At 45.8% G+C, this 25,332-nt stretch overlaps 1 protein-coding gene across 2 annotated transcripts in view; it reads left to right on the top strand.

The window, feature by feature from the left end:
* The window catches only part of ABAT (4-aminobutyrate aminotransferase), a 39,839-nt gene that overhangs the window by 5,223 nt on the left and 9,284 nt on the right, over window positions 1-25,332 (top strand). The window contains exons 2-11 of one of the 2 annotated variants that reach the window (XM_053364327.1): window positions 1,765-1,894; window positions 13,181-13,324; window positions 15,399-15,496; window positions 16,306-16,335; window positions 17,482-17,599; window positions 20,500-20,549; window positions 21,497-21,577; window positions 22,489-22,581; window positions 23,303-23,365; window positions 24,802-24,865. In XM_053364327.1, coding sequence (XP_053220302.1) covers window positions 13,255-13,324; window positions 15,399-15,496; window positions 16,306-16,335; window positions 17,482-17,599; window positions 20,500-20,549; window positions 21,497-21,577; window positions 22,489-22,581; window positions 23,303-23,365; window positions 24,802-24,865 — 667 coding nt within the window. In that variant the 5' untranslated portion in view covers window positions 1,765-1,894; window positions 13,181-13,254. The remainder of the gene's footprint in view (window positions 1-1,764; window positions 1,895-13,180; window positions 13,325-15,398; window positions 15,497-16,305; window positions 16,336-17,481; window positions 17,600-20,499; window positions 20,550-21,496; window positions 21,578-22,488; window positions 22,582-23,302; window positions 23,366-24,801; window positions 24,866-25,332) is intronic. The other variant, XM_053364326.1, reaches the window with a different exon arrangement.

Here is a 25,332-nt window from a genome sequence, read left to right as displayed (position 1 = left end):
AGCCGTGGCTCTCTGGTAGGGGACAATTCCCAGCCCTACCTGGAGAGGCCGTCGGGGATCGAACCAGGGACCTTTCGCATGCATGGCAGATATTCTACCCCTGAGCTATGGACCTTGCCTTGTCATAGGAAGCTGCCTTCTGCTAAGTAACAGCTTTAACCCGAAGTTGGGGTTGCTTTTAAATGAGTGTTACCATTGAGATAGAGCTGAAGAGTTGAAGTCCACAACGTCTGGAGGGCAGCACATTGGTAAAAAAAAAAGAGGTAAAGGTAAAGGACCCCTGACAGTTAAGTCCAGTCACAGATGGCTCTGGGGTAGTGCTGTGTTAACTGGACCAATGGCCTGTCTTGGTGTAAGACAGATCTCGATAGGCCTCTTGCCTGGTCTTCTGTGGCAAGTAAGGGTTGCCAATTGGTGGGCCAGAAGCAGTTCTTTTAAATTATCACATACACACACATTCCTTTGGGGCCATTGAGGATTAGCAAAATTAATGTGTGGTCAGCAGAGGCTGGTTTAAAACACTCTCACACAGAATTATTAAATATTAGTAACTTTGGGCAAACTGGAATGGTTGCTGTGGGGATAGAACATGCAGATTCACCATTTTTGTTCTGAGGTGGTGTTTGGGTTTGAGGACAAACACTTTTCCCAAAATCTTTCAGTCAGAAAGATCTTTGCAGGCAGAAGCCTGCAGCCAACAAAGAAATGTTTGTATGGGTGACTGGCTGTTAAGTGCCATGATAAAGCAGTGTGTCTTGTTTTGCCTGAAAGGCTTGAAATGTCTTTGGGTCCAAAAGTGCTCAGCTTAGTTTCATCTCTGGTATAATGCATGTGTATCTGATGTATGTGTTTATCTAGATGTAGCTTGCATAGACCTGGGAGTCCTGCGTATTGTTATATGACTATGTGTCTGGCCGGCTAAACCAGGTGAGGGTAGCCAAGGGGTCTCAAACCCTCAGTGAGTTAGGGACTTGCCCTGCATGTGAAGACAAGCTCAGGCAGATGAACGGACAAGACCAATAGTGGGTCCAATGGTCAAGAAGGTGGTTTCTGTACATGAGGGGCAGATGAGGCTCATCAACTTGGGAAGGTAGCCCATCTAGGAGAAGGAAAGCTGATCTTAAACCTCTGCTGCCTTGTGGCTATACTCCTTCATGAGAAAGGATTTGGGAGTAAACCCCAGGGAAAAGTCTGTACCCACTGCCTTGTGGGACATCTTCAGTTAAAGCATCCATGACAAGTGGCCAACCAACCTCTGCTTGAAAACCTCCAAGGAAGGAGAGTCCACAACCTCCCGAGGGCGACCATTCCACTTTAAAGCAGTCCAAGTTCATGGCCGACACTACACCCTATGGGAACAATTCCACGGTTTATTTATGCAGTGTTGGTCCCAAATCTTCTAAGATTTCAGCTTCCTCAGGCTCTGAATAGCCTGCCTTGCACTGCCTACAAAAGGAGGTTGCGTTAGTACGGTAAATTGTAACAGCTTTCTGTCTTTCGTTCTCATTAGAATGCTTAATTCCACAGTGTCTTAGAATTGCATCAGACGTGAATACTGGTCATTTATCATAATAAAGGGATTGATTGAGTGATTGGTTGCATCAGATGAAATGGAGCCCAGTTAACAAAAAGGATGCCCCATAATAAACTTGTTAGATTTTAAGGTATTGCAAAACTCTCTGGAAATGTCTTTAGAATTGTTGCTATTCTGAGTAGTTTAGCAACAGTGAAGTCGCTGGGAATTGAATTTACACTCTTCATCAGCATGGTGTCCTCCCAGATGCCTCTGAAATTTAACTTCCATCATCCCTGACCATTGGCCATGCTGGCTCATGAGAGCTGGAGTCCAACAACATTTGGAGGGTGATGATTCTATCTGCAGAGGAGTGAGCAGGTAGCTGCTAAAACAGAGATTTTTTCCCCCTTTCTTTTTTAGCAGGGTCGTTCCATGGAATTTGCTGAACTGAGCAGGATTTAACTCCCCACTCATCAGTTGATAAAAGTAGCAGTTAAATCCTGCTGCTTTGGCTGCATACCCTTCCTCTGTGCTGGGAATGGGTGCACAGCCAATGTAGGATTTAACACCATCCTCCTACCCATCAGATGATGTCATGGGTTTTGTCAGCTGGTGGATGTGGTTTGGGGAAAATGGGTTTGCAGGCCAGAGGTTCCCCAGCCCTGGGACAGATGAACCCAAGGAGCTACCTTAGTGTAGGACAGCTTCTTGTGTAGCTCCATGCTTTCTGGCATTAGGAGAAACTGGGATAAATGTCCCTCCCTGTGCACTGTTCCAAATTGTGTTAATCCTCACCCACGTTCCCTTCTCGGTCATTTCTTTCTTGTTCCAGTGCCTGGTTTTATGACTGCTTGCAGAGTGGGGAGGAGATGCCTGACTGTTAAATCTGGTCAAAAGTCATAAAGGGAGCCTTGTCTTCAGATTAAAAAAAGAAGAGAAAAGAATAAACCCCAATCAATAATTGTGCTTTGGGGCCAGATCTTGCAGTCACGCTGTGGAACTTCAGCCTCTGATCAACTCATTAACTCTGTGCCGATGGTGTCAGCCAGGAAGTCGAGCAGCTCGGATTGCGGGATTCTCTTAGCCAGGTCTATTAACTTTGCAGAAATCAATAATAATAATAAAATCGCTGCAGATGAACCTCGCGGTGCGGCACGTCAGTTTCATAAAAGCAGCTGAGGACCGTGGCGCTTGGTGGATGCAGCTCCTCAGTTGGGACATTTCCTCCCCTGAGACAATGCCAGGTGAACCTAATGGGATCCATTCTCTTGAACCCTGTGCAACCACAGCTAGGCATCTAATGCAGCAGCTGCCTATCTGGGATACCACCAGGGAAGGGGTCACTAAACCCTGGCCCTCCAGATGTTGCTGAACTGCCAATCTTAGCAATTTGTGCTGCTCAGTGTTCAGGGATGATGGGCATTAGGAACATAGGAAGAACATAGAAAGCTGCCTTAATCATGAACGTTTATTTCAGTGGGTCTGCTCTAAATTTGACTAAGGTAGGATGCAGCCCAGGGGTGGAAAGGAGAAACAGAAAAACCAAAACTTGCAGATTTATCCCTCCTTTTCTGACACATAGTTGGATCATAGAGACCCTGAGGATCATCTAGCCCAACCTGAATATGCAACTGTCCCATATGCGACTCGAACCTGGCATTATCAGTACCATACTCTAACCAAATGAGCTATGCTTGATAGGCATGAAGCATCGTTGGGAAAGGGCTGTAGCTCATTAGTAGAGCATTTGATTTGCATGTGGAAGGTCCCAGATTTAATCCCCAGCACCTCCAGGTGGGAAAGGGAATTTCCCGTCTGCTGCCAGTCAGTGTAAACAATACTGAGCTAGATAGACATAGGAAGACTTCTACCAAGTCAGACCGTTGTCTGTCTAGCTCAGTATTGTCGACACTGACTGGCAGCAGCTCCCCAGGTTTGGGACAGGGTTCTGCTCCAGACCTACCTGGAGATGCCAGTGAATGAACCCGGGACCTTCCGAATGCAAACAAATGAGCAATGTTGTTGCCCAAAACATTTGGAGGTTTTTGACCGATTAGCCCATCAATCAAATGTTGCATCCCTAGAAAATATTCCACCTTGATGGGTTTGAGGATATAGATGTTTGGGGTGTAGATGTTGATATGTTCCGGCTTTTCTTTAAAGGTAAGACCTACTATGTGAGCATAGGGGTCTCTTAGGTCCAGAGGCAGAACTTAAATCACTCTAGGTTGGGTTTTTTTTTTTTTTAATGTTACCTCATTTGAGAGCGCTTGCTTTTGAAATGATAAACCAAATGCGGCAGCAGTTGTCCTGCTTGGTTTGTCTTCTCCTTTGTGACGCTGATGTGGCCTCGTTGGGTCGCTTGCAGGCATAACTGATGTGCTTCCATTTGACATTTTCATCTCTGTCTCAAGAGGCTGCCATTTATTTTTTATTTATTTATTTTTATTTATTAAAGATTTTGTTGATTTACAAAAGTGTGCAATGTCTCTCGTGGTTTTTTCCCCATGTAACATTTTTACAAATCAGTTTCATTTGTTGAGACATTAGGAAGAAAAGGGGGAAAGAGGTGGAGGGAGGGAAAGATGGGTGGGGGTGGGCTTGGGTGGCAATGTTTCTATTTTATTTACTATATGTAGGGTTTGGTGTCAGCATTGCTTGTGCAGGTACTTTAATGTTCCTTTGGTGGTGAGAGAGGTTGGAGTTGGCCTAGGGTGTGGTTATTCATTTGTGGTTGGCTGTGGTGGTCTTTGTTTTCATGTGTGAGTGGGGTGGGTGGGTGTTTTGGATCAGGTTAGCCATATTGATTTGTATGCTGTTGGTGGATTTTTGTCGTTGTGTTGTTGGGCTGTTTATGTGATAAAGGGGAGCCATACCGGGGTGAAGGTGTCTTCTTCTGTTTGTCCCCATGTCAGTTTCAGTTTATTGGTTAATTTTTCTAGTAGGGCTGTTTCCCATACTATTTGGTACCATTGGTCCATGCTTACTCCTGACAGGTCTCTCCAGTATCTGGCTATGATGCTTCTGGCTGCAAAAGCTAGGTGGGTTATGAGTTCTTTGTGGTGTAAGTGGGCATTATTGTCTTGGAAGATGTTTAGTAAGGCCAATTCTGAGGTGACCTCTAATACTTGCTTGGTTATTTTACTTATTTCTCATATGGTTGTTGTCCAGAATGGTTGGATTTTGGGGCACTCCCACCACATGTGGAGGTATGTGCCTGTGGAGGTGCACCCTCTCCAGCATTTTGGTGAGGTTCCTGGGTGTATTATCGCTAGTTTTTTTGGTGTTAGGTGCCACCTATAGGTGAGTTTCAGAGTGAGTTCTTTTCTTTTCGTTGATATGGATTTAAAGGGGGGGGTTAGACCACATTTTGGTCCATTGAGTGTGGTTAATCTCATAGCCTATGTCATCCTCCCATTGTTTTTTGATTGCGTCTAGGGAGTTCGTGGGATTTTGTAGTAGTATTTTGTATATTACCCTGTGTGTTCATCTTGGAATCTTGCAACCAAAGACCCTGTCTCCCTGATTTTTTAGGGCAAATGGGATGGTGCCCTGCCTGCCTGCCGCCTTGCTTACGTCCCCAGTCCGGGAGGGTAACACTACCTGCCAGCTTCCCCCTCCTTCGTCTCAGTGTGGCTTTTGCGGAACTCAGCAGGAAGGAGGAAGATGGATGCTAAATGAGAATTAGTAGCCTCCACTTGTCATTGGCTCTAGCGCCACCTGCTGTTGGGCTCCCTGTCTTCCACCCTACCAGTCACAATGGTCACCAGCCACCCGTGCCTGACTCATGTTTTTGGATATAGAACTCAGAAAGGCTTGGTCTGGTTAGGTTTGGCTATCTTTTGGTAGGTTTGGTGATTCCCAAAGTGGGCAGTACCTGGGGGCAGTGGAATTACCTAGGGGGCACTGAGGCAAGGGGGCAGCAGGGGACTGCTGCAGGTGTATATGACTATCCGACTTCAAAAAGCTGGCATCAGCGGATCATGTTCATCAGTTTTGTTGAATTAATTAAGCTAAATAGTTGTAACCGGATTTTGGAAAAAATGTGCAATTAAGTGTTACTGTTTTGAATTGTATTCTGTTGTTATCTTCCTTAGTGGGCCATGCAAACCGCTATTCTGAATAATGCCTTTTATAGGGTAGAGTATGCAGGCACTGGGGATGAGTTTATGAAACCAAGGGGGCATTGACCTGGAAAAGTCCAGGGATCCACTTATTTAATGGGAGATAAGAAGCATCACATAAGAGCTTTAAATTACTGTTGACTGCTGGAAATCAGCCTTGGAACATGGCAGGGAGACAGTGCAAGGCTGCAATTCTCAGCACCCTTAACAAACTGCAGTTCCCAGGATTCTTTGGAGGAAACCGTGTGCTTTAAATGTATGGTACCTATGCAACGGGAGGTTACACCTACACCATATATTTAAGGCACATAGCTTCCCCCAAAGAATCCTGGGAACTGTAGTTTGTTAGGGAGCTAGAAAGAAATCACTGCCGGCTTGCATCCCTACATAACACAGAAGACTTTGGGCCAAGAGCGTGGAGTTTATCCTGTTTTATTGCCACACCACTGTCCTTTCTAAAGCTACTGAATATTTTAATATTGCTGTGTAAGTTAGGGTTGCCATATTTCAAACAGTTGGAAGTTGTTGAGCTGCTGCTTCTTTTGCCAAAGTTGTTGAGCTTTTTGTACTTTTGCCCAAAGTTTTTGAGCTATTCTTGAGGAATATCTCAAAAAATGACACTGCCGGCATGGGTTGCCAAATGTCCAGGTTTTCCTGGACATTTTGGCGATTTCCGCTCAGACACTGCTTCTGAATGCAGTATTACGGATATGTCCAGGAAATTCCTGAAGAAATTTGAGGCTTTTTGCACTTTAATCTAATTTGCACTTTGCTACCTTTCCAAAGTCGTACTTCTCTTAGTTTTGTAAGAGAAGTTCTCTTTCCAAAAAGAAAAAAAAAAGTGTACAAGCATAATGTGTGTGTTGGGGAAAGCGTGCATGAAAACAACACAGAAAAAATGGATTACAGTTAGGGGAAATCCCTTCCAAAGATGTGTAAATCAGGAGGAAATGGAACAAAAATGCTGGCAAATTTTCATTAGAGATTCCACGCCCCCCCCCCCCACAAAATAAACATACAAACTGATGTGAAAATGTGGCTAGCTGAATTTCAGATGGTTAAACAGAGAAATTAAAACTGGTCTACCCATTCTTACTGGGGTGTAAACAGAAAAAAAAAATTAACATGCATTCCAAAATATCCCCACCCAAAAAAAATAATTCCCCCTTACACACTCTCACACACAGAAAAACCATAACCATTGAGCCATATATTTTCTGTGGTGTACTGATGACTGGACTAAGGTGCTGTCTCCTATCTAATAATTATACATTTCCTTGCAGATTTTCCCTGTCATTGGTTACTACAGCAACCGTATAGCGATAGCTCAGCTGAAGAGCTGTCTGGGTGATTTATGGCTCAAAAGACATCCCCCCCCATCCCTTCCCTCTCATTGGAACATTCCTTGCGCTTGTATTCTTGCCCCACTGCGGGTGCCATGGCAACTTATTAAGAGGGGGGGTCACCTGAGGCTGCTGCATTTTCTCCTGGTGAGTAAGGCAAGAGCTGCGGTTGCTCAGACTTTGTTACTACAGCATCTTGCACCGTGTATCTCTGCGCACACATCACACATCTGTGAGTGAGCAGAGCGTAAATGTGTACATATTAAATCTCCCATTTCTGGACTGTGAACTTTTCCATCTTGCAGAGGAAAGCTGAACTAAGGGAAGATGGCTGATTTTTTGTACACTAACGGTTTCTGTATATTTAGCATTGCATGCGGAATTTCATAGTACAGGGTCGCCCGGTGTTATTTTTATCCGAGGCTGGATAGGAAGGGAAAAGGTTTAGATAATATAGATGTTAGGGCAGGCTGGTTCGTGTTCTCTCTCTCTCTCTCTCTCTCTCTCTCTCTCACACACACACACACACACACACACACTGCATTAAGCAATGGCTTGTATGTCAGCCATATTTATTACCTAGTGCTGCCGGCCTCTGCACAATAGACAATAACAAAAATATTGTTGTTCCTAATTATTATTTGTACATATTTGCTTATTTATTTGGTTTCTTGCCTTCAAATTTTTAAAATGCAATATTAAGAACAGTTAAAACAAATTACAGTCAAGAGAATAAGTTGGGAAATGTATATTCCTCAGCTGTTGAAGGCCAGAATCGAAGGTTTCATCTTCAGTATGTGGTGGAAACCACAGAATGAAGGTGCCAGGTATATCTCTGTATGAGGGGTGGGATTGTGCAGTTTAGGGGGCTGCCACACAGAATGCACCCTTCCAGGCAGCCCCCCCGCCCAAGCTTATGCGGGTGGGGGGAACTACCCAGAGGGCCCCCTTCATCATTCTGAACGTAAAACGGCATGAAACAGAACAATGAAATGTTCAGCTTTGTTTATCGTTGCGATGCTAGCTACGAGAAAAGAATCTTGTCTGTAATTTCAATCCAGATAGACCCATCAGCTGCACAGTTAACTCTCTCACATCCAACATACTTTTTCTTGAATATCTTAGCATTGACAGGAATTTTAAAAATGAAATAAATCACAACCATCAGACTTCGCAAATGGAAATTTTTTAATTAACTGTAGAAGGAACCTCCACCCCAAGGGTTTTTTTTATACCCGGAGCATAATTAAACAGAGTGCACAATTTCGAGATTCAGGACAGGCCCCAGCACTCACATAAAATCCAGTTATCTTTCCTCTGTCTCCCATCCCAGTAAGCATCATTAAACCAACGGAGAGGCATAACTCTGGATTGTATTCAGTGAAATGAACCCCGTGTTCACAGACTTGATTTTAAGTTTAGAAAATAACTACTGTACAAAAACAAGGGACGCAGGTGGCGCTGTGGGTTAAACCACAGAGCCTAGGACTTGCCGATCAGAAGGTCGGCGGTTCGAATCCCCGCAACAGGGTGAGCTCCCATTGCTCGGTCCCTGCTCCTGCCAACCTAGCAGTTTGAAAGCACTCTTAAGTGCAAGTAGATAAATACTTCCCTCCGGAGGGAAGGTAAACGGCGTTTCCATGCTCTGCTCTGGTTCGCCAGAAGCGGCTTAGTCCTTGGTCCTGTTTATGGGCTTCCCAGAAGAGGCATCTGGTTGGCAAAGCCGGCCTGCCCATAAGGCAGGGTGAAGTGCCCGCCTCAGGCGGTGGAAGTGCAAGAGGCAGCGTTCTGCCCATCCCACTACTTCTGCCACCAAGAGGGAAGCATGCAGCATTGCCACTCTTTTTTCCCACCCCCAGGAAGAGAAGCCAAGCAAGGGGCAATGCTTTGAGAAGTGCCCTGGTTCCCGCTGGCAAGAGCTGGGGCATGGCGGCAGTGGAAATGGAGGGGAGGGGAGGGGAGGAAGGAGGTGGCAATTCCAGTTTCACCTCAGGTGGTGAAACACGGCAGGCTGGCTGCCCCTGCTGGTTTTTTTGTTGTTTTTCTTTTAAGTGCTGAAAGAGGGCGGGGGGGGGGAGAGAGAGAAAGAGGAAGAATAAGCGCAAAAATACAAGAAGAAATAAATGTATAGGGTGGCGCTGTGGGTTAAACCACAGAGCCTAGGGCTTGCTGATCAGAAGGTCGGTGGTTCGAATCCCCTTGACGGGGTGAGCTCCCATTGCTCGGTCCCAGCTCCTGCCAACCTAGCAGTTCGAAAGCACGTCAAAGTGCAAGTAGATAAATAGGTACCACTCCGGCGGGAAGGTAAACGGCGTTTCTGTGCACTGCTCTGGTTCGTCAGAAGTGGCTTAGTCATGCTGGCCACATGACCCGGAAGCTGTACGCCGGCTCCCTCGGCTAATAAAGCAAGATGAGCGCCGCAACCCCAGAGTCGGCCACGACTGGACCTAATGGTCAGGGGTCCCTTTACCTTTACCTATAACAAATATAATCAGTTACATTTCCATTATTTTATAGATATTTAAATGATATTATTGTCCTAATACATATATGATTATTAGTAACCTGCTGTATTCTGTATAAACTCGTTCCAAATGTTATCCAAAGTCTGTCTTTTTTTCTTTTTTCTTTTTAAACGTATTTTTTATTAAAGATTTCTTGGTTTACAAAAGTATGTGCAATGTCTCTTTTTTCAAGTTACATTTCCTACGGATCAGTTTCATGTATTGAGACAGCAAAGTCTACATCTTTAAACAAACTGTTCATATGTTGCAAGTGTTGTCACATCATGAATCCATTGATTAAAGGGGATCAATACCTTTATTCTTCCAATTCATCAATACCAGTCTCTTGCAGGCTGCCCCTGCTGGTTGGCGACTGTGAGAACAGTATTCTGGACTAGATGGGCCATTGGCGTGATCTGGCAGGCTCTTCTTATGCTACTAAATAGTGTGTAGAACACATGGGCATTGCAAGCAAGGATGTGCTTTATTCATTTGTAATAAATTACGCAACCCGGGAGCAATCGGCTGCAAATGTAGAAGCTTGGAATAGTGTTGAGCAAGAATCCTTGGATGCATCGTTGCAATGGGATTGGGTGACCCCAGCATGGTCCATGAGTCAGCGCATATCATTCGCTGAACTTGATCTGACCTGCTTTCCCAGCAGGGATGCATACCAAGACTCAGTGCGCCAGGAAAGGGAGAGATTTAATGATGGGATGGAGAAAGAATTACAAAATCCCTTTTTGCTTTAAGAGATTTGACTGCTTGTTTGGATAGATTCCACAGGGAGAGTTACATTCCCTGGGCCGTCTGTAACATGAAGGCGATTTGAGTGTCAGACAAAATAAACCGAGGAAATGCCTGCAACCTCTTCAGCTTTGTGTGTTGCCGTGGCAATTTATGACCTTTCCAATACTGTAAGAGGAAAAGCAGGAACTGCTAGCTAGGAGCTAAATAAAAGTTGCTATGTGCAAAACACAATACAAGAAGATCTCTCAAAATAAAGGTGGTAAATTCCCACTGTCAGAGGTTAGCAAAAATTTTTTATCTTTTTCTAAAAGGTTTTGAATCTGGAATTGAAATTATTGATTGAATTCAGTCTGTGGAAGGAAAGAAGGAAAGTGGGCCATGAAGGGGGGGAGGGAAGCAACATAAGGGAACGATGCTAGCATTTCAATTAGTCTTTCTAAATTCTTTGCCCATTGTTAATGTTAATGCAAAAAGGAAGTGGCTTCAATGGGACAGCAGAGGCCAGATATACAGATTTTGAAAAACTTCCACAACCGGACAGGAATGAAGCCAGGGGCTGGGGGTAGGTATGTTCCTTTCATCAAATCAAAGTATTAACAGTATAATATAACATCAGTGTACATATTGAGATTATGTGCATTCTAACCAATCCTGGACGCAGCTCCCATTTACAGTGGTACCTCAGGTTAAGAACTTAATTCATTCTGGATGTCCGTTCTTAACCTGAAAATGTTCTTAACCTGAAGCACCACTTTAGCTAAACCGGTTTCCGTCCTGGTTTTTGGGACGGAGACGGCTCTGGTTGCCCTAACAGATGATCTCCATAGACAACTGGATCGAGGCGGGTCAGGACTGCTGATCCTTTTAGATTTGTCAGCAGCCTTTGACATGGTCGATCATGATCTTCTGGACCACCGCCTCGCAGACGTGGGGATACAGGGCATAGCCCGTAACTGGCTGTGCTCTTTTATCTCTGGTCGGGGACAGAGGGTGGCACTAGGGAGGGAAATGTCGTCGCGCCACTCCTTGGTGTGTGGAGTGCCGCAGGGCGCAATTCTCTCCCCGATGCTTTTTAACATCTTTATGCGCCCCCTTGCCCAGATTATCCGGAGCTTTGGGCTGGGCTGTCACCAATATGCTGATGACACTCAGCTCTATCTGCTGATGGATGGCCACACTGACTCAGCCCCGAACACACTGACCAGATGCTTGGAAGCTGTGGCTGGATGGTTTCGTGGGAGCCGATTGAAACTAAATCCTTCGAAGACAGAGGTCCTATGGCTAGGTCGGGATGGCATGGGGATGAGGGACCAACTCCCTTCTCTTGCGGGGGCCCAATTAGTGCCATTGCCTTCCGTTAAGAGTTTGGGTGTAATCCTTGACGCCTCCCTTTCCATGGAGGCGCAAGTTACAGCAACAGCCAAGGCGACATTTTTCCACCTTCGCCGCATCAAGCAGTTGGTCCCTTACCTTTCCCGCCCCGACCTGGCCACAGTGATCCATGCGACGGTCATCTCCAGGCTTGACTACTGTAATTCGCTCTACGCGGGGCTGCCCTTGAAGCTGTCCCAGAAACTCCAGCGGGTACAGAATGCTGCAGCGAGGCTCCTCACGGGGTCTCTGCCATGGGAGCATATTCACCCAGTGCTTTTCAAGCTGCACTGGCTCCCGGTACAGTACAGGGTCAGATTTAAGGTCTGCTTTTGACCTTTAAAGCCCTTCACGGCCTAGGACCCTCGTACCTACGGGACCGCCTCTCCTGGTATGCCCCACGGAGAGCCTCAAGGTCCATAAATAACAACACTTGTGGTCCCAGGCCCTAAGGAAGTTAGATTAGCCTCAACCAGAGCCAGGGCCTTTTCAACTCTGGCTCCGGCCTGGTGGAACGCTCTGCCTCATAAGACCAGGGCCCTGCAGGATCTGATTTCTTTCCGCAGGGCCTGTAAGACAGTGTTGTTCCGCCTGGCCTTTGGCTTGGAGCCAATTTGATTCCCTCCCTCTCTTTCTTTTTTCTTTTCCTTCTCCTCCTGCGATGAGGCTACATTTTAATATTTTAATGTTCCATTATTTTAATGTTGTATTTTATTTTTGTTTTTAAGTTGTAATCATTCATCTTGTTTTTATTATTGCTTGTAAGCCGCTCTGAGCCCGGCCTTGGCTGGGGAGGGCGGGGTATAAATAAAAAATTATTATTATTATTATTATTATTATTATTATTATTATTATTATTATTATTAATGGGGCCTCCTGCTGCTGCCACGCCGCCGGAGCACAATTTCTGTTCTCATCCTGAAGCAAAGTTCTTAACCCGAGGTACTATTTCTGGGTTAGCAGAGTCTGTAACCTGAAGTGTATGTAACCTGAAGCATATGTAACCCGAGGTACCACTGTATAAAGCTAAATAAAACTGAAACAGCAACAAAAGCAGAACTTTGTAGTAAGCTCATTCACGTGTTCCACTGAATACAAGTAGAACTCGTCTTTGCACGTCTAGGAGTGTTTGTGTTTAAGAGTATAAGCTTGTCAATATGTACACCTCAACTATTGTATGCACAAAAACATACAACTTTGAATGTTATATGTCAATATGAGTTTACAGGTCAACTATTTGTGTACACAGGACAGGATGGTGGTGATTAATTCGTGGAGAACTAGGCTGTCATTGGCTACCAACCACAATGGCTGTGCTTTGCCCTCACAGTCCGCAGCAGAAATGCTTCTGAATACCAGTTGCTGGAGAGCAAAGGAGAGTAGGGTGTTTTTTTGTGCTGGAATCCTGCTTACTAGTTTTCCACAGGCATTTGGTTGGCCCTTGTGAGAACAGGATGCTGGACTGTTGGGCGCCTGATCCAACAGGCTGTTGTTCTTATGGGGCTATGATTCATGGTCACAGGAAGAATATATTTGCTTGTGTGTTGAGTCTCTTCCTTCTCTGTCTCCCAGGTCATCAGCAGCAAGGGAGGAAAAAAGAAGGTTTGATCCTTTGTTTTTGTTTTTGTGGCGGAAGAAAAGGGGAAATGGCGTTGATGCTGCTCAGCCGACATCTAACGAGTTCGTTGCAACAGAACTCTAGGATTATTGCAGCTTGTAAGTGGTGGGGAAAGCACATGAAACAGAATGGAGATATTGGTAGAGTTCCACAACTCAAGGCAGTGGCTTATATTATCTCCCCCATGTTTCCCCCCTTCCTCCCACCAGTCTTCATTTATTTATGGAAAAAATAAATCACATTTGGAAATTACTAGAAGGGAGGGGAAATATCATTGAAATTCGGGGGGGGGCTTGCCTTGTACCACATTCACACCACACATTTAAAGCACCATGATATCACTTTAAACAGGCATTGCTTTCCCCAAAGAATTCTGGGAGCTGTAGTTTGTTAAGGGTGCTGAGCACTGTTAGGAGGCCCTCCCCCTCCCAGAGTTTCAGTTCCCAGAGTGCTTTAACAGGCAGTCCCTCTTTCCAGGGAACTATGGGAATTGTAGCTCAGTGAGGGAAATATAAGGCTCTCCTAGCGACTCTCAGCACCCTTAACAAACTACAGCTCCCAGTGGTATTTGAGGGAAGCCGTGACTGTTTAAAGTGGCATCATAGCGCTCTCAATGTATGGGGTGAATGCGACCTCAGTATAAGGCAGATTCCCATGTTCCTTGCAAAACGTCTTTCCGTGAGCAAAACCAGCCAGCATCCAAAATCTTCCCTTTCTGTTCTGGCCTTTCAAGAGGCTTTTAAATTCCTCTTGGCTGGGAAAGGGCTGGGGTTGTCTGGTACAAACTGCCTCCTTCTGCATCTTGTTTATCCTCTGGAGCTTCTCGTGTTACTCTTCAAGCATCCAATAAATAGGATTCATCTCCCAGAACATTGCACAAGAATTGTTTACTTGCTACGCTTCCCACTGGCTTGGCCTCCTGCTCTGTGAAGATTCCTGTTAGCAAAACTGCAATCTGAATTTGGGCATTTTTTCACCGTGCGCCAGAATTTTGGTGAGAAGGTAGATTGGCTCTACAAAAATATCATAGAGGCAGATATATGTCCTGCATTGTATACCCACAAGTCTAATACATTTGGAGGACCACAGATTCCCCATTCTTTAATCTAGTTCATCGTTGCTAGTGGTTTTTCAGCATCTCAATGAGAGGTTTTACACATCACCTGCTATCTGAATGACCTTTTTGTTTTGTAACTGGAGACGACACGGATAAAGCCTGGGAACTTCAGCTTGGAAATAATGTGCTCTGTCATCTGCGCAATGAAATAGAGGAAAGAACCTAGGATTCTGCCTCATTCTGAGCTGGTCCATCTAGCTCAGTATTGTCTACACTGACTGGCAGCAGCTCTCCGGGATTTCACGCAGGACATTCCTAATCCTTCCTGGAAATTCTGGGGATTGAACCTGGGACCTTCAGATGCTCTGCCACTAAGCTACAGCTTTTCCGACCAGCAGGAATGTTCATGAATCCTCTATTGCCATCCCATCAACTCAGCTGATCAGTGTTCAGAGGCTTCACTGCCACGCGTGCAATGCAGTCAGATCAATCAAGCTCTGATCAATAAATTAAATCAGCTAAAGTTTCGGCTGGTTTCATCACTGGAGGGCATACTTGTAAATCTTTTTCTTGGGGAGGCGAGGCTATTTTTGGTCCTAGTGTGTCAGCTCAGTTTGGACAGATGGGGCTTCTAGCCATGCTTGGTAGCCTTTGCTTAATAAATTATGTCAGAGGCTTCCACCAGTGTCTCAGAAAAGGCATTTGGACTGGTTTTTTACAGAAGGCAACTTTATTACACTGCAATGGATTTGTTCAATAGATATGTACACTCAGGCCGGCGAGTCCCGTTTCACCACTTGAGGTGATCCCAGAAGTGCCACCTTGCCCTGCTGCTACCACCAAACTACCCACCACCAGGATCTTGCCCCAAATGGACACAATCTTGCCTGAAATCTGCACTGACAAAGGCAGTGCTTCTCTGCCACTGGCGGAGGCAGCAGGTGCCCCCTGGAGAGCTTCTGCCACCTGAGGCAGCAGCCTGGTTCTGCCTAATGCCTGGGCCGGCCCTATATACAATCCAATTCTATACATATTACCCAGAGGGGGGTCCTATTGTGCCCCTTAAACCTTTTAAAAAAATGACTTCAAATTGGTTAACTTTATATTCCTTTCAGGGCACAGAGGAATCAGTCAAGCTGCAGCAAAAATCGATGTGGAGTTTGACTATGATGGGCCCCTCATGAAGACAGAAGTCCCCGGTCCAAGATCCAGGGTAAACTGATGCATTGAGGCAGCCGTCTTTCAAGCCCCTTGTTATTGTCCTGGTTTGAATGCAGGGATGGGGGAGAATTCGATTCAGTTTGCATTTAAACTGTCACAATCGCATTTTTCGAAACAAAATGAGAATTGAAAGGCAGCCATGCTTCCAAATTTGCACTTCTACAAATTTTGTGATGCTGTTTCCCACCCAGTGTTCACAAAAATACATCTATTAGGAGAAGGTGTGCATATAAAAATGAAAATAATTGAGAAAATAACATACAGATGTGTGTTAGGAGAAATTGTTTGCAGAGAGGTGTTCCTTAGTCGAAAGTGCATACCAAAACGTGCTGATGAGGAGATATTTGCGCTAGAATACTAAACAATTCTCATGAAGTTTTAAAAAAGGGAAACCCAAACGGCCACAGAAATGTGAAGAACTGAATTTAGGATTTGAAAAATGTGAAACCAACAGAAACTGAAATTGACGGACCTATCAATTCCAATTGATACGTCACACTAAGCCACACAATGGCTTAGTGGAAGGTGTGCAGACTCCAAGAGGAGAGAGTGCAGCCAATTAGTTCCTGAGCTGAGCTGAGCTGAGCCATGGTTTGGCTTAAAGTGTCGCCGGAACCCAGGCTCACACTTCAGCTCTTTCTAGACTAACCAAGGTTGCCCTGTGGTTTGGAGATCTAAACCACAAGCCCTGTTCAGACAACATGCTAAGCCGAACCATGACTTAGCTCAGTGTATCTATCCATATCATCCTGCTTAAGCTGCTAGTTATATTCATAATATTCTTTATCTCTTTCCTTCCAGGAATTAATGAAACAGTTGAATAGAATTCAGGTAATTTATCCTGTTTTTAGTGTAAAAATATAAATCTTTTGCCCCCAAACCCCTTACCTGCAGAGCCTTATAAGAATAGTGGGCAGCAAATCAACTGTGGATGGGTAGGCAACCGTCCTTGCAAATGGGGAGGGGGCATTCAATACTTTCTTGAGAAGCTGGCCATATTGATTTTCAAGGGGGGAAATGGCCCACAGTCCCCGGCTTGGAAGACGCTGCAGATTGGGGGGGCCCTTGGAGAGTTCCCCCGTGGCTGTTATTTGTCTGTTCTTATCTCTCCCACCCACCTCTCCATGGGCCACATTTGACCAGTTGTCAGAGCCTCCGAACTCTCCGTCACCTGGTATCACAATGATGTCAGGTGGGTTGTTTTTGCCTGCAGGGTTTGAAATCAAACCACACGGGCAAAAAGCCCAGTGCTTTTTGCAAATCCCATCAATCAGCTGATGCAAGCAAACCCTCTTTGGCTCGGCCTTCTTTACCTGCCAACATAGATGACATCAGGTAGAGGGCAGGTATGTGTGTGGCTTGGCCCACACAGCCTTAGGGACCAAATGGAGAACCCTGGCCAGTCTTCTTAGGCCTGGGAGCTGGAGTTTTCCTTATTTGGATTCATTTTTATTTTTTTATTTAGAGCGTTTGTACCCTGCTCTTCAGCTAAAAAGCCTTTCAGAGCAGCTGACAGACCATCAGTTAAAACAAGACAGCCCCTACCTGGAGATTTACAATCTATTTTTTTAAAAAAAAGATGCAAGGGGGAGGGGGAGGGGAGAGGAAAAAAGCAAACTCAGTTTCCCTGATACAATGCTGAGGAGCAGCTTGCTGTGTGCGCATGTGACTATTTTCAAGTAGGAAGCTGGTACAGGACCCCAGTCTGGATCAAGGGTGCACTGCTTTTTATTCAGAATAAAAAGTGGCTGCTTCAAGCACAATCGAAAAAGCATGAATAAAGAGTGCCGTGTGTTGACTGGCCCTTAACTTCAGGGCCCTGCCAGGGAGGAAGCAGGCAGACCAGGACAGTGTCATGGCCTCAAGTCTTTTTTAAAACTGAGGAAGTCCCCCTCCTGTGTTAATTGGCCTGAATGGTCTTTCCCGGGAGGGGGGGAGTTGCAATGAAGGCCACTTCTCTCCCTCCCTTCCTTCCAGAATGCAGAAGCCGTGCACTTTTTCTGCAACTACGAAGAAAGCCGGGGAAACTACCTTGTCGACGTTGACGGGAACCGAATGCTGGATCTCTACTCTCAGATATCTTCCATCCCAATAGGTAAGCCAAGAGGATGTTCTCTTGTGGGGGGGCATGAAACTCCCTTCTGGGAGATGTGGGGTTGCCTGCTGTCTTAAAAACAAACAGTTGGGCCATTTTTGCAAGGTGGAGTTGTAAAAGTCCATTGACAGCGAAACAGAACCTCCTTGTACAGTGGCAATCTACCTCTGAAGAAAAACTGCTGGGGCAAATAACAGGGTGGCTGCTTCATGCCCTCCTTGTTGTCTTTCTGGAGGCATCTGACTGGTCACATTTGTTATTGTGGTTAGTGTCCAACTGGGACCAGGGTCCAAATCCTCACTTCACCATGAAGCTCACTGGGTGACCTTGGGGCCAGCAACTCACACTCAGGTTAACCTACTTCACGGGGTTGTTGTGAGGATTAAGTGAGGAGCGTGGGAGAACCATGTAGGTCACCTTGAGCGGCTTGGAGAAAAGGGTGGGGGGATAAATGCAATAAACAACAAACAAACAGGAGGCTGGACTGGGCAGACTCTGCACTGGTCCTGCAATGCAAGTTTAGCATTCTTCTTTCCGTGTTGTGAGTCCTAAATTTGAGCAAACGTTGGCCCGAAATGCACGTTCTGGTCTAGAGCCAGGGTTGTCATTGAGCAAGGCACTAGGAGGAACTTTCCAAACTCCGAAGAAAATAGGTTAGCCTTTACGTAAGACTTCCAAACAGAACTGAATAGCTACAGAAGTGGAACTGGCTAGGCCTCCAAGCTCCTGAAGGGCAGGAATGCAGATTAATGACCACAAGAGTGTGCCATTTTATTTTGGCTAGCTGCTGTGTAGTTACTATGTCTGAGCGGTTTCAACAATACACCGGCGTCAGAAGAGCACCAGCTGGGCCCGCAAGCTGTCAACGAAATATTTGAAGTTGTGAAAATGGTGCTTGTGACACTGAGCTTGCAAACTCTTGATTGTGTAGAACTTAATGGGTCACTTGCTGCTGGCTAAGCTGCTGTGATTTGACGGAATGTTCAAAACACTCAACCTGCTCAGGGTAAGCAATCATGTCATTAGTAGAATGTGACAAACCAGTCGCATGGCTTTAGGATCGTTGCCAGAATAATTGGTGCACACACAACTTTTGGAGACTTTGCAGGTGGTCACTGCAGTGCTTTTAGTTGTAGTTAGTTATTCCAGTATCAGTGATTCTGAAACCAGTTTTTTTGGGGGGACATTTAAAAGAGGAGCATGGGAGTATGGACCGGGCCTCCTACTGAAGGTGGGTGCTGGCAAGTCCCATAATCACAGTCACTGCTCTTTGTCTCTGGGCTTCAATAGGGTGGCCAAAATGTACCTTTTGGGGAGAAGCATTTGAATTTGTTACTGTCCACTGTAAAGGTAAAGGTAAAGGGATCCCTAGGGATGCAGGTGGCGCTGTGGGTTAAACCACAGAGCCTAGGACTTGCTGATCAGAAGGTCGGCGGTTCGAATCCCTGCGATGGGGTGAGCTCCCGTTGCTCAGTCCCTGCTCCTGCCAACCTAGCAGTTCGAAAGCACAACAAGGTGCAAGTAGATAAATAGGTACCGCTCCGACGGGAAGGTAAACAGCGTTTCCGTGTGCTGCTCTGGTTCGCCAGAAGCAGCTTAGTCATGCTGGCCACATGACCCGGAAGCTGTATGCCGGCTCCCTCGGCCAATAAAGCGAGATGAGCGCCGCAACCCCAGAGTCGGCCACGACTGGATCTAATGGTCAGGGGTCCCTTTACCTTTACCTTTAAAGGGACCCCTGACCATCAGGTCTAGTCATGACTGACTCTGGGGTTGCTGCGCTCATCTCGCTTTATTGGCCGAGGGAGCCGGTGTTTGTCCGCAGACAGCTTCCGGGTCATGTGGCCAGCATGACTAAGCCGCTTCTGGCGAACCAGAGCAGCACACGAAAATGCCGTTTACCTTCCTCCCGGAGCAGTACCTATTTATCTACTTGCACTTTGACATGCTTTCGAACTGCTAGGTTGGCAGGAGCTGTCCGCTGTACTGATTCCTAAATCATGCTCTTTCCCTGTGCATGCCCTGTTCGTCCTTGGAGGTGCTGTATTTTCTTCCAGCTTTAGGGACAGCTGTCCCAGCAAGCTACCCTAGAAGTAGCTACTGTCCTTGTGAAATGAAAATTCACAATAGCACTCTGTCAAATAACAGAGCAGTTGAGGCCAGGCAGTGATCCATTTTGCATGCATCACTAAGCCAAACAATGGCTTTGACTGAATGAGTAAGTGTTGCAGGGGGTTGGACTAGATGACCCTTGGGTCTCTTCCAATTCTATGATTTTGTGGTGCACAGTGCAAAAATTGTGGCTGCTTGGCTCCTCCCCTGTTCCCACAGTCACTGCACTACCTGGAGTTAAGCCATGGTTTGGCTTAGGGTTACATGCATAACCATGGCTTAGCTCTCTTGCTCCAAATAAGCCACAAGCTGCAATCAAGTTTGCTCCAGGAACAGAAAAACTGGGGGAGGAGTGAAATGGCTGTTATTTCCTCCCTGGGTGCCAGCACACTTGCTTGCTCACACATAGCCATGGTTTATCTTAGCATTATGTGCAAACCAGGCCAACATTCGTGTTGATTTCCTGTGGTTTCTGTTCCTCGCGTTCAAATGACAACATAAATGAGAAAAAGAAAGTGAGCTAGAATGTGGTCATCAACAGCTCCCAGACTCAAATTATGTTTTCCAAAAACCTTCAAAGGGTATGCTTACCACCTACCAACATTTCCTCTCCTAAAATTATTTATTTCGGCAAGCTAAGCTTTCGGCTATGCCCTCCTTCCCCACCCCCACCCCCGACAAAGGGATACAGTGAGTTGAGGGCAGTTAAGTACACCTTGAAGATGTTAGCTGCAAGGTGGCAAGGTTCCTTGAAAGCCATTGGAAATTCTCTCTCTGTTTTGTTTTAGGTTACAGTCATCCAGCTCTAATAAAACTCCTCCAGCAGCCCCGGAATCTGGTACGGTGCTTCTTTCACCCAAGTCACTGAAGCAACTCCTACCCATGTTGAGATTTCTTTATTTGTTGATAAGCACTGCCCAATATTGCCTGAATTTTACTTCTTTCCCCTCTGGTTTTGGAAACTGCATGCTGGAGTTTGCTTCTGGAGGGTGGCCAGGTTTTCCAATTTTCTAGGAATTGGAGAAACATCTCTTATGGGGCCATTTCTGGCTCTCAACCACCACCACCCAGGCCCACCTCTTAAGTTTCTTCCTCTACTTTCCCATTGTCCCCTTCTGCTTTTCTTTGCTACAGATAGTGCCCATCTGTTTGGGCTTCCTTGGAATCAAACCTGGAGCCTTCAGATCTGTGGCTCTCTGCCCCTTATGGGTGAGCCACTCAACCAGAGGTTCATCAGGCAAATCCCAAACCATATTTTTGTGTGAATCAGACTGTACTTTTATTATAAGAAAGAGAGAGAGAGAGAGAGAGAGAGAGAGAGAGAGAGAGAGAGAGAAATGGATGGGTAGGAATAAGATGAAAGGGGAAACTCGGGGGAAGGGAGGAAGAAGACAGGTGCAGATGTTAAAAAATGTAAAATGCATAGGAATATAGGAACCTGTCTGTCTTATACTGAAATCAAACTATTGGTGCACCTAGCTCAGTGTTGTCTACACTGACTGGAAGCAGCTCTCCAGGGTTTCAGACCAGGGGGTTATTCCCAATCCTATCTGGAGATGCCAGGGATTGAACCTGGGACCTTCTGCATGCAAGGCAGAGGCTCTACAAACAAGCCTAAGAGCCTTCCCTTTACAAACATAGGGAACTGTTTTGGACTTCAGTTCCCATCGTCCCCCCCCCCCAGCCAGTACCTCCTTTTTGTAGTCCAAAGCACCTGGAGGGCATGAGGTTGGTAAAGCCTGTGCTGTTCAGTGCTGACTTCAAGCTTTTCATCTTGTTTTCCAGAGTACCTTTGTCAACAGGCCTGCCCTGGGGATTCTTCCCCCAGAGAACTTTGCTGAAAGGCTAAAGGAATCGTTGCTTTCGGTATGTTTTGCGTTGGCAAAGAAATGGCCCCAGCATGGATGGTTTGGGAAGTTTCATTGCACAGCAGCCAACTTCCTGGTGTGGTTTTTAATTTCCTGTTGTAGTGTGAATGGTTCAGGTTCAACCCTCCTGGCCCCATCTCCTCTGCTGGAGTCATGTCCCTCACTGGTTCTTCTTCACACCTTGAGTGTTTTTGCCTGACTGGAATATGTCATTGAACTCTGATGATGTCTTTTCCTTGCCTGGATGGGGAACAGAGGGGAGATGTGTCAGTGTGTGTAGAAATCCACCTACTTTACAAAAGTAAAATGTACCTGTGTTGCTCCACCCACTTTTGCCTCTGGCCCCGCCCACCACTCCCATGTGGCCCTCGGAAGGTTACCCATAAGAGAAGGTGGCCCTCAGTGTGAAGAGGGTTCCCCACCCCGGCTCAAAAATCTGTTTGGAGAGCCGAGCTGTCCCACCTTACTGCCGCCTCCCAACATTTCCATCTTGCAATGCCAAAAAGTAAAATAAGCAACAAAAAGCCAAACCATTCTGGCAACCCAGGAGATTGCAACACTATGATGAAGGCTTTAGGTGTGTTTAGCACTACACAGTGGTAAGGCCATGAGGAAAATGGCCCCTCTAGGGCTCCTGTGCATGTGCCTCTATGGCACAAGCCATAGAGCACAGAGACAGGTTAAATGTAAGTTAAGCCGAATATTCAGTTCTGCTTTTAAATCAAATTTATTGAAATTGTGGAAGTGGAGCCAGTTGCTCAGGGAAAGTTAATGGGTCACTGGTGGTGGTGGTGCCTAAAGGGAAGACTATGCCCAGGATATGTACTTCCTTGAAAGTCTCTTGTGTTGTGCCTTTTGAGATTAAATGTCACTGTAACTCTTTTTTTTTTGCTCTCTCCCCATTTACAGGTGGCTCCTAAGGGTCTATCTCAGGTTATAACCATGTCTTGTGGATCTTGCTCAAATGAAAATGCCTTCAAAACCATATTCATGTGGTACAGGGTGAGTAAAACATAGGAGACCATCTCAAAATCCTACAATCTGCAGGTGAGGCCTTATTGGTGGTGCCGTCACCGTGGGCTGCTTGGTTGGCATTGACCCATGGCAGGGCCTTTTCAGTGGTGGCTCCCCAGTTCAGTAATCCCCTTCCTAGAGAGGTGCATCTGTCACTATCTTCAGGTGGGATTCAGTCCGATGTCAGCAAATTCAAGTCAGCAAATTCAGTTATAGTTGGTTAGGAGGTCTTGCACTACAGACCCACTCTCCCTAAAGGTCAGACATTTTATATAAGAAGAAGAAGAAGAAGAGTTTGGATTTGATATCCCGCCATTCACTCCCTTTAAGGAGTCTCAAAGCGGCTAACATTCTCCTTTCCCTTCCTCCCCCACAACAAACATTCTGTGAGGTGAGTGGGGCTGAGAGACTTCAAAGAAGTGTGACTGGCCCAAGGTCACCCAGCAGCTGCATGTGGAGGAGCCGAGACGCGAACCCGGTTCCCCAGATTACGAGACTACCGCTCTTAACCACTACACCACACTGGCTCTCTATAAGAAAATATAAGAAAATTTCACTGGAAAGTTTGGGGCAATGTCATCTACCCTCCCTGCAAACAAATCAGGATGAATACTCGATAAACAGGTCATCTGGAAACGCCCCATAGAAATTGATGCTGGAATATTTTTCCATCTCTGGAAGTTTAATAGGAAGCCCATTTGTTTTCCAGAGCAAAGAAAGGGGGCACAACAGTGTTACCAAGGAAGAGCTGGAGACATGCATGATCAACCAGGTAAGAGAGCTGTATCTGAGTCACCTGGTGGAGATTTGCAGATTCTTGGATGCAAAATAAGCATGTGGAACCTAGAGGCGGCAAGATCCGCATCCATGACTTAAAACGAAGAGTGTTAGCATCATGGTCAACCTGTCAGATTAAGACCAGGGAGAGACTTGGGTTCAAATCCTCAGGCAGGCATAAATGTCACCTTGAATGAGTCACCCTTATCATAGCCCACCTGACAGAGTTGTTGGGAGGATAAGACAGGTATGGGATAGGGGAGGGGGGGAGAGAATTTTCCTTACCACCCTGAACCCCTGGTATGGAAAGACACAAACATTTTGCAGTTTTACTCTTTTTGTTATTCTGTCTTGCTTTCATTGTAATCGAAAGACACCTAGAATACTGGAGAGATGAGGAATAGGTTATTTCAACAAAGGTCCCCTCCTAAGCCTGGTCGGTTGCATAACAATGCCTGGAGCTTCAGTACAGGGCTTGATGCTGCCACCTAGAGAGGCTACTGAATTATGCAACCAATATTATGAGAGTGCCTGAATTCATAACCTTGCTGAAGCAAGCCCATCCAGTCCAGCATCCCGTTTTCATAGTGGCCCACCAGTTGGAAACCCACAAAGAGGACCTGATCACAAGAGGGCTCTCCCCCTTCTGTGGCTTTCAGCAACTGGTATTCAGACGCATCACTGCCTACGACCTTGGAGACAAGAGTGTAACCATCATTTCTAGTAGCTATTGATAAGCCTTATCCATGAATTTGTCCAGTCACCTTTCAAAGCTATCCAAGTTGGTGGCCATCCCCGCCTCCTGTGGCAGTGAGTTCCACAGTTTAACTATGTTCTACATGAAGAAGACCTTCCTTTTATCTGTACGGAATCTTCCAACATTCAGCTTCATTGGATATCCCTGTTTTCGTGTTAAGAGAGAGGGAGAAAAACTGCTCTCCATGTCAGACATAATTTTATGAATTTCTGTCATGTCGACTCCGACTTGCTATTCCTCCCGACTATAAAGTCCCAGATACTGCCACCTTCCTTCACAGAAGAGTCACTTCACCCCATCAATCATTTGGTTAGCCCTTTTCCCTACCTTGAATTAAAGCGCATGCCATAACTTTCGTTCTACAACACGCGAATGAATTCAGACGCTCTGTCGCCCTAGCACAGCAAACATGCTTTAAAAGAGAGAACCTGATTTTTTGCGGTTTGGAAAGTGACAGGGAAATGCATTGAAAAGTGTGGGATGGACAAGTAGCTAACAGGAAGGCAAATGAACACCCTTCAAGCAAACTGGGTCAAATGCTTGTTGCTGTACGACATCCTAGGGATAAGAAGGAACGTTCAATAAAGACCGCATGTCATCTGACTTCTGAATAAACTTTGTCCCAGTGGATCAGGATGAATGCTCAGCAAATAAGTTTCTTGTTTTGATTCCAGCCCCCCGGTTGTCCAGAGTACAGTATGCTTTCCTTTATGGGCGGTTTCCATGGGAGAACTATGGGTAAGGAAAAGTGTTTAGATGTGTGCTTTTGGGGGAGGCAGGGAAGAGTTTGGGGCCACTTGAACCTCTGCATTGTGTGGTATCCTTCTCCCTACTTTGTCTGGGGGTAGCAGTGCAGAAGAGAGGGCTACGATATGTCATTTTGCCATGGCCCCCCTCAAAACAAACAGCAGCCTTGGCAGTCAGGTAACATCAATGCCATGCAGTTGAAAGAGGCCTGTGGTGATAGAATGAATGCTACTGACAAGCTAGTTGGATAGGCGGGTGGGTGGGTGCATGCCATTTTTTATAATGATAATAATAATTTATAATAATAATTTTTTATTTCTACCCTGTCTATCTGGTTGGGTTTTCCCAGCCATTCTGGGCGGCTCCCAACAGAATATTAAAAATAGAATCAAACATTAAAAACTTCCCAAACACGCTCCTGCACGTTAAAAATAAATCCTCTCAAGTAGAAAACTAGC

The sequence above is a fragment of the Podarcis raffonei genome, chromosome 14, assembly GCF_027172205.1.
Source record: "Podarcis raffonei isolate rPodRaf1 chromosome 14, rPodRaf1.pri, whole genome shotgun sequence".
Classification (NCBI taxonomy): Eukaryota; Metazoa; Chordata; class Lepidosauria; order Squamata; family Lacertidae; genus Podarcis; species Podarcis raffonei.
Note: the sequence above shows the minus strand (reverse complement) of the source record. Positions and strands in the feature narration are given on the sequence as shown.